The sequence below is a fragment of the Cheilinus undulatus genome, linkage group 14 (genome assembly GCF_018320785.1).
Source record: "Cheilinus undulatus linkage group 14, ASM1832078v1, whole genome shotgun sequence".
Classification (NCBI taxonomy): domain Eukaryota; kingdom Metazoa; phylum Chordata; class Actinopteri; order Labriformes; family Labridae; genus Cheilinus; species Cheilinus undulatus.
The window spans coordinates 11,877,779-11,887,104 of record NC_054878.1 but is presented as its reverse complement, the minus strand read 5'-3'; the positions used below and the strand labels follow the sequence as shown (position 1 = coordinate 11,887,104).

The window sequence follows — 9,326 nt, the reverse complement described above, 5'->3', positions numbered from 1 at the left end:
AGTATTTGTTACAGGAAATTGCAAAAGTTAAAGAGATTGAGTTCTGTTTGAAAAATGTCAACTCTTAAACTACTGTTGACTTTAGCCTTTCTATTCTCTCTGTTATGTCCAACCTTTAAAGTTTGATTCAATTTCTGGTTTGTTTTATATGCTCATTCATAAAGGTGGTCAACAAGTCAATGTACTTGAAAAACTGCTAAGAAATTTCTACATTATTTCCTGTCGCATGACCAGGCTGTAAAGATGCGTGGTATCTTCAGTTGTTGTACACTCACAGCACTGCTGCTGTCTGCAGTCTGGGCAGACCCCCACAGCTCTGGACACAGCCATACTGATGATACTAGCTACCACAGGCTGTCCTCCCCCAATGCTGACTTTGCCTTTGCCCTCTACAAAAGTCTGAAGGCTAACACTGCTGCTGGAAAGAACATCTTCTACTCACCGTTGGGAATCTCTACTGTCCTGTCCATGCCCATAGCAAAATTGGTCTGGCCCAGTGATGGGCCACACAACCCAATTGCACTTGGCCCACATACAGCAATGAATTACGGTCCTTTAGTGGTCCACATCTGGTATCCAAAACATGGGCCACATAAGGCCTATATCTAAGCCAATTTGTATAACCATAGCTGGCCCTATTCTGGCCCTATGTTGGACCAGACAATTTTCAGAACTGGTTCCTGATATCAGCCTTAATTCAACCTTAACTAAGCCACTTCATTCATGAGCCATATTTGACCCAGATTTTACAAAAAGGCCTCAACAACTACAGTATTATAAACATGTTTATTTTTAAGCCATGTGAACCAGAACTCTGCACATTTTGAAAATTGTCAGTGCACGAACCAGAATACTGCACAGTTTTAAACACTGTCAGTCGACGAATCAGGATACTGCACATTTTTGAGCAACCAGTCCGTGAACCAAGACTGCACATTTTTTAACACTGTAAGTCCATGAATCAGGTTATTGCAGATTTTTGAGCACTCAGTCCGTGAACCAAGACTGCATATTTCAGAACACTGTGAGTCCATGAACTAGGAAACAGCATGCTCTTGAACAGCATTTATCAGTCAATCTAATTGTTGTGCTCTCCATGCCCTCTTTTCTCCTCATCCTCTCTTTCCTGCCACCATCCCTATCAGGAGCCAGATGTAGCCATCTTTTGATTGTGGCATCGATATCCTGGTCTGTGGCCCCAGACATTAGGTGGTTATGCCTCACAGCAGCTGAAACATACATGCACACATGGTTTTAAATTACTTTTTGTATCATCAGGTAATATGGCTACTAAAAAGAACAGTTCTACTAAAACTGATATTGTGGTGTCAGATCTCAAGTGTTTTCCCAATGTTTAATATGTTGTACAAGGAAACAGATTTTTTTTTGAACTGATGTATGTAAAAACAAGGATGGGAAGTGTGTTAGACAAACAGCCCTTTGTGCTTGTCAATATCAATGTATGATCAATAAAAATAACACTTGAAGATTCTTAAACATAGGTATGAAACTGCTGGTATCAAGGCCAACTTACCAGTAACAACATTTCGTATCTGTAGGTGCTGGAAACCAATCTTTCCATTTATTCCTCTCATGTTTATATTCCTTGCCAGGGAGTTTGTGATCATTGCGTGCATAATCCTACAGACACACTCACGAATGGCCACCCCACCTTTGAGAGCCAGTGTATTTACCTGAAATCATATCATCATCACTTCATTATGATTTTTTTCAAAGAAAAAGTTTAATACTGACACTGGAAAGGTTGTTAAACAAAGTTTTAAGATAAGAGCACTTTTGGAAGATAGCCAGGTCAGTTTAATGAGATGTGGTCACTACATATGATATGCCAACATACCAATTGTTTCTGGAGGTCAGGGCTACTCTGCAGTTGTTCCTCCAGGCTCTGAAGAGAACCAACATCTTTGAGTGGCAACAAATTTCGATCAAGGCCTATCTCTGCCTCATCAGTTGCTTTCATACCCTGCAGAGTCTTAAAGATGATTCGCAGTTGCTCCATCATCATTTCTTGCTTTGTTAATATATTATGCAAGAGGCCTGTGGATAAAATGAACAAGAAAGATTAGAAATAGTACAAAATCCATGTTCAATCTGATGCTATCTACTTAAGTATATAGTACATAATAGCACCACTTTTTTCCAGATCACCTAATTATCTCATTTTAGCATACTAAAAATATTTGTGAATACTTACAAGTTTGCAGACTGGAGGTCTGCTCAATGCTCTGATGTGACTCGGGGTGCCTTGATGGGACAGCAGAAGGTGCGGTGCGCCTCTCAAGGGCTTCAGTGTCCTTGGTGAATGTATCTCACTGCTGGTGCTCCTTGGTGAATGTATCTCACTGCTGCTGTGCCTCAGAGAGTGCATCTCACTGCTGGTGCTCCTAAGTGAATGCATCTCACCGCTGGTGCTCCTTGGTGAATGTATCTCACTGCTGGTGCACCTCAGAGGATGGATCAAAGGCTCAGGACTGCTGTGGCCACTTGAATAGAGCTCAGGACTGCTGTGGCCAGTGGGGTGGATCTCAGGGCCATTTTGCTTCCCTGGCTCTAATGCACGAGTGTTGTTCTGCACATGAATCTTTGGAGCATTGGGCAATGAATCCAATCTGCTAAAAAGTACAAAACAAATCTTAGTACTATCTGTTGTGACGAAACACATTGTAATTTAAGTAGGGATTGACACTTCTTACCTTTTTCTTGACTTTGTTACTTTCATGATGCCTTTCATCTCATCATCATCATCATCATCATCGTCATCTTCCTCCCCAGGGAATAGAATGTTCTTGCGTCTAAAAACAATTAAATAATTTCATCAAAAATTAAATCACTTTCAAATGTTGTGTGCCACAGTTTTAACAAAAACAATAAAAATAACCTACATCCTTTTCCTTTTGAATGTTATTGGAGAGTCCCCTCCATCACTTCCAAGGTCTGTGTTATCAACAGCTTGAGGTAGTTTAAGCCTAGCTTCATTGTAGTCATCTAGAAAAATACCAAAAAAACACAAGTAATTTTAAGTAATAAATAACATACCATTAGCTCAATCTAAGGGTGGAGTTGACAAAATTGTACTTACCTGATGTGAAAATAATTCTGGCCTTATGGGTCTCCATCCATGTCCAGGACATTCTTGGGATTTTACAGCTTTTGTCACATCAGTTTTATTTGGAGGCCACATGCACTCTCCATTTTTTATCCAGACTGAAGGCACAGCTTCAACCTCATTAGTGTTGTCAAAGACAACAATATGAAACATCTGAGGAAAATCAAGAATGATTACACTAATATGCTCTTTAGCCAACTAAGTTTCAATGCAAAAGTGGAACAACAACAAATTTGTTTTGGAATGGTAATCTGACATACTTTTGCAGATTCCTTCCAAACATGAAACACTTGAGACTGGTGGAAAGGTTGGAAACCACATAAATTCCTAACTCTTTTGAGTCAACTGGATATGTAAAGAAGTGTTCCACCTGTTTTTATTCATTTCCCACAATGTATACTGTTCCTCTATCCTCGACAATATTTTGGACTAAAATCAACTTGTTATCAATTCTGATACAAGAATCTCTCTCTTTGGATTTCACAACTATTCCATCAAAAGCAAGCACTTTAAACTGGCAAACCCGTTGTGAGAAGCACTCTGGCACTGGCCCATCCATATGCTCTTTATAAAGTTTTTGAGTTTCTTTAACATCAGGACTGTAGTCGCCATTTTCCATCTCTGATAATCTATGCATCACCTGAGTCAAAGGATTGCATGGCCCCCGAACCAATTTCTTTAATTTTCCTAGGAAGTTTTCATATGGAAATGCTGATATAAGATCTAAATTGCCATGGATTTTGACATCTTCACTGAGATGCACCAGACCATGAATATTATAAACCCAGAACTCTTCACCATAAAGCTGGCCAAAATGTTCAACAAATGAAACCAACAGAGTATTAGCAAGGTCATTCATCTCCAAACAATACTTTGGACTTGCCAAGAATTACACACCTGCTGACAAAAGCATGAAGTTATCATAGGTCTGAGGCTTTAGTACACCCCTTTGCACAACCGGACCAGTGTTTAACAAGAACTGGCGGAGTTCTGTGGTTTTCCACCTACATCGTTCAGCTAGTGTCCGTGGCCTTCGAGTAAACTCACTGGGGATGTAACTTCTCAGTGCAAGAAGTCTATCTGAAACCATGGAAGTGAGACTAGATGAAATGCAACAGCGCAGTGGGCCAGTGGTGCTGATCCACAAATCTAAAAGACGCTTCATTACACCCAGACAAACCAGATGCATATAATCATATGGGAAGCAAGCAACCATATCAATGCCTCTGCAAGAGGTGAGCGATGGACATGGTGTTCTTCATCCATTGCTTGTCTAAAACTGTCATCAGTTCTGCGCCTCACATTGACCTCAGGAAATGTCATTCGATTACATTTGCGGACACCTGTTTGGTGACACTTGTCACATCCATGGTAAGCATTGTGTGACTTCACACCTCTTATGAAGGCTCTGGCTGGGGTATCACACACAACAGAAACAACATTAACAAAGAAGGTTTTCTGCTTGAACAGAAACCCACTTTTCAATGTTTTCAGCTCATGTACCAAATCATGAAAATACTCAGCCAATGAATTTGGCTTTGAAGTACCACAAAACAGTCCAATCAACATTGGTTTCTTTGTGTATCCTTGTAACATACCAAGGATTGGCCAAAACTGAGTACTAGTACTCTTCCAGAGTGGTAAACCATCAAAATTCAACTGCAGTTTAAATGCATGCCTGTCTAGCACATAAGACCACACTTTATCCAGGATTTTCTCAAAGGAATTCAAAATTCCACGATAATGGAACACACCACCTGCTGCACTGTTAATGTTGTAGCTTGTTTTTGTTTTCAGCAACGTTCGTCAATCTTTAGGCAGGAAAGGATGGTATATTTTAAAGATGCTCAGAAGCGCTGACAGAACCATTAGAAAAATACCAAATGAAACTGCCCAATCTGCCAGTGAGCTTTGCAGATGAACATCATTCTGACACTGGTCTCCAAGACCAGGCAAATCCTCATCAGACGCTAAAGCCTCTGCCTCTTCTATATCCTCGACGTCAAGACCCTGATCACTTTCGTCATCACTGACTTGCATATCAGATTCCTCTGAATCCTCAACACAAACACTCAACTCAGAATTGACATCCCCCACCCCTCTTTATCCACCTCATTTTCAACCAGTTCCCCAACTCTCTTTAATGCCCTTCTTCGGGCATTGCTCCTATCATTGTACATCCAAGCTTTCTTCATACCTTTACTGAAGTGGATTGTCCTTCAACCTGAAACAGACAAAGAATAGTCCAAATTATAAAATTATCTAATGTATAAGTACAATTTTGATAATTAAAATTGAGAATCAAATATAACTGACACGACACATTTTTTGGCTAAGCTGTTAAAACATTCATTTTTTATCTACACCTACAAGGGCATCTTCTCTATTTTAGCGTGGCTGCTCTGCTTTTTTTTTTTCAACTCGACAAGCGGCTGCACAGACCTCAAACAGGTAAATACTATAGAAAAAAGTACAATTTGTTGAAAATTATTTTAATTAACACTTTATTATAACAGGCAATGCAACACACCAGAGTAACCTTGTGAGAGTTTTCACATTAGAATAAATCAGTGTGAATGCAGTAAAAAATCACCCAGTTAACCAATTCAGGAAGTTTTTAACGTTAACGTTATAGCCTAAGCTTCAAATACTGTACACAGGGGCGCCAAAAAGGGGAGAATAAGGAGAAGGATTCTAGGGGCCCATGATTGACAGGGGCCCAGAGAGGCCCCTAATACAATTATAATACTGACAAAAAAATATCGCACTCAGTAATAAACTTAAGATTACACATATATTTTATATACAATGTATTGGTAACACTAAGTTTATTTGTTTTGCAAAACATTTCTCAAGCCCCCCCCCATTTACCTAAAATGGTTCAGTCCACCTGCTTAGACAGCCTGCAGAGCGCTAACTTTTCACAGACAGCGAGTGGAGGCAGAGAGTATGTCACCCAGTTCTTCCATAGGCAAGGTGGGTCTGTTAGTGATTCATGTGATGGAAAGTTCTGGAACATTCCCTGTTGTCTATTCCTAACTTTGTCCATAGTTGATGAACTAGCTCACTTTTCTCCCCATATTAGCTCATATTTCTGAAGAAAACTCTGGACATTTCACTTTTGTTTTAGTTAAATAATCAATGCAGGCAAACGTTTAGCAAGCTGCTATGCCCATAGTCAATCAGTTGCCCCCCCCCCACAGACAAGTCAAGAGGAGCTGCAGCAGCTGTCTGTCAGCCCCCCCCACCCCACATGAACAAGCCCAGGTACCCCCTGAGGAAGGAGGTGAGCAGCTGTGTGTTAAATTAATCGATTATTATGGAGAAAAAAACATTAAAGGATCAAAATCATTCTGAAATAATAATAAAAAGCCTTTAGTCTGTTTATTTCAGAACGATTTTAATGATTTAATAAGCATCAGCCATCTCTGAAATATAATGTTTGGTCAGTAGTTTGGGACTTAATGGTACAAATGGTTGCATCTTGTTCTATAGATGATAATGTTCAAATTAGAGATGGGTTTTTGGAATACAGAGTATCAGTCTTGCAGCAAATAACTAAATCTAAGTGAATTTCATTGTATTTTCAGTGCTTCCCCTACCAAGCAATTGTCATGTTCTTTTCACAAATATGGGAATGATAGTCAAAAATATCATTAAAATGCAGTTTTACGTAAAACGGTATCAACATTTTCCGCCAGCCACAAGGCCGGCTATGGGGGGCCCAGAAAGACTTCTTTTCATGGTGTCCGAAATCCCGGGCAGCACCTCTGACTGTACAACCAACTGCATTTTCACTGAACTCATATGCACAGTGAAAATGGCATGCAAAGGTGGCATGTGTGCAGCAGGTTAAAACCAGGTCCAACCCGCCTACGACGTTGCACAGAGCTCTGCTGTGTGGTTTGTTTAAAAATGCGCGCGCTTCAGTCTCTCGATTTAGACACAGCAAGTGTGAGCAAGTGACAAATTTAGGAAAACCTACATGTGAATAGTACTTCAGTTGAAGCACGATATATTTTTTATTGCCATATGCCAGCAGAAAAAAGCCATGGCTGTGCTAGCAGCAGTACTAGCAGCCCATCATTTCCCCGCATTTCAGGCTAACGCTAATCGTCATTAGCTCTCTTTAACATTCAGGCTAGACTCTAGACAGAATTGTCTTTATATTGTAACTGCCAGTGTACTGTCACAAAAGACAAACGTTATCCTTAACATAAAATTAATGCATTTCACTCACCACGTCTTTGCTGGATGTCTCACCGGAGTGTGCATGGGCAGCTGTCTTCAAACAGCGTCGGCATCCACGGGCGGGATTCTTGTTCAGCTGACGTCAGTCGACCGTTAACCTTACGTTACGTGGCCATGCGTAGCTACGACTACAGAGGGGGCGAAAATGATGATTGACCAATCAAATATGCGATTTTCATTGATATCTGCATCGTTGACGCTATGTGTGGCATTTCAAACACAGCCCAGGTCCCTCTCTCTCTCTGAATCTGGGTGTGTGTGTGTGTGTGTGTGTGTGTGCGCGAGTGAGTGCGTGCACATGCGTATGCGTGTGTGATGATGGATAAAATTCTTCTTACATCTGTGATGTAAAACAAGACAACTGACTGGGTATAGAAAAAAAATCTCAAAAATATCTGAATTGCATTTAAGGGTGGGACAAGACTGGCTATACATATATGGCCCAGAGTTCTAATTTGATTTCTGGGCCAGATACTTCACTCAACAACTGGCCCATATCTTGTTTGCCAGAGTCAAGACAGTGCCACCTTTGCCACACCTGGGCCATGTTTGGTTCACATGCCTTATGCCAGTGCCTACTGAATGCCACCTGTGCCATCTTCATGCCAAATCTGGGCCAAATGTCTCTGCTATGTGGGTGGTGTCTGCAGGGGCTGGAGGTGAAACCCACAGCCAGCTGTTCTCCACCTTGGGCTACAGCGCCTTCAACCAAACCCAGGTCAATGAAGCGTACAAACATCTCTTTGAGGTCCATGGACACAGTCAGGAGAATCTACAGCTGGATGTAGGAAATGCTGCTGCAGTGCGCTCTGGCTTCAATCCTCTGGAGACGTTCCTGAATGATGTCAAGGAGTTTTACTCTGGTGAGATCTTCACTGTCAGCCAGGATCTCTCTGAAGCTGCAGCTGAGATCAACAGATTTATTGCAAAAAAAACCCAGGACAAGATCAGAGACATGGTGAAGGACCTGGATCCTGACATGGTCATGGTGCTGATCAACTACGTCTACTTTAAAGGTAATGTGCTGATTTGAATTCAGGTCTTCTCATAGGCCAACTATGGAGCAAGGGATCAACCATCAACATGTAAAATAAACCATTTTAATGATCTTTATAGAACATTTAAGTGTTGTGGGTCAGAAGTCCAGTGTCAGTTCATAAGATGTTTGTGTCTTTTGTAGGACTGTGGGAGAACCCGTTCCAAAGTTACATGACACGAAAGGCTGAATTTCATGTGGACAAGACCACCAAAGTTCAGGTGGATATGATGAAAATGACCGGGGACTACAAGGTGTACTGGGACAGAGCAAACCACGCCACCGTCGTCAGTCTGCCTTACAAGGGCAACGCCTCCATGATGATCGTCCTGCCTGATGAAGACAAGATGGAGGAGGTGGAGGGCTACATCAACAAGGACCACATCAGACGCTGGAGGGACTCAGTCTCTATGGAGTAAGTTCAATCAACTTTATTTGCCAGTTTTTGAATAAATGTGTAAGAGAAGAACAAAACCTCATGTTCAATAATGAATAATAGACTGTTTTGTCTGTGTGATGAGAGCAACTCAGTTAAAATACAAAAGACTTGTTCAACTGTTCATGCTTTATTTCTGGTATTGCCCTTCTGTTTCTCAGTTACATAGAGCTGTTCTTGCCAAACTTTTCCATCTCTACTGATGCTTCCTTGAAGAGCAATGCTCTTCAAATGCTCCACAACAATTAAAGCCTGAAAATTCAGGATTTATTTTCTTTTATTCAGTCAGATTTACAGAATATGCAAGTGGATTTAACATTGTTCCAATTATCAGACTGTAAATGGGCTAAAATTGCACATGATAGAATTAAATCAGCAGATGAGACTAAAAAGTTACAGCTACTGAAGTGATTCAGATGTAAACAGAGGGTGACTGATGAGGGTTGTGAGAATGAAATAAAGCAGGAGGAGAAAGT

General features: G+C 40.9%; 1 protein-coding gene across 1 annotated transcript; it reads left to right on the top strand.

Moving 5' to 3' along the window:
• Positions 1 to 237: 237 nt before the first annotated feature.
• LOC121521825 (alpha-1-antitrypsin homolog) lies at positions 238 to 9,099 on the top strand. The gene is made up of 4 exons (XM_041806000.1): positions 238 to 472; positions 8,020 to 8,394; positions 8,559 to 8,829; positions 9,012 to 9,099. Exons 1-4 carry the CDS (start codon positions 244 to 246, stop codon positions 9,097 to 9,099), a joined length of 963 nt encoding a protein of 320 aa, XP_041661934.1. The 5' UTR covers positions 238 to 243.
• The last annotated feature ends 227 nt before the right edge of the window (positions 9,100 to 9,326 follow it).

Coding starts and splice junctions, on each gene's coding strand:
- LOC121521825 (XM_041806000.1), top strand. CDS start 244: ATGCGTGGTATCTTCAGTTGTTGTACACTCACAGCACTGCTGCTGTCT. Junction 8,395..8,558: donor CAACTACGTCTACTTTAAAG/GTAATGTGCTGA, acceptor TGTCTTTTGTAG/GACTGTGGGAGAACCCGTTC. Junction 8,830..9,011: donor AGGGACTCAGTCTCTATGGA/GTAAGTTCAATC, acceptor TCTGTTTCTCAG/TTACATAGAGCTGTTCTTGC.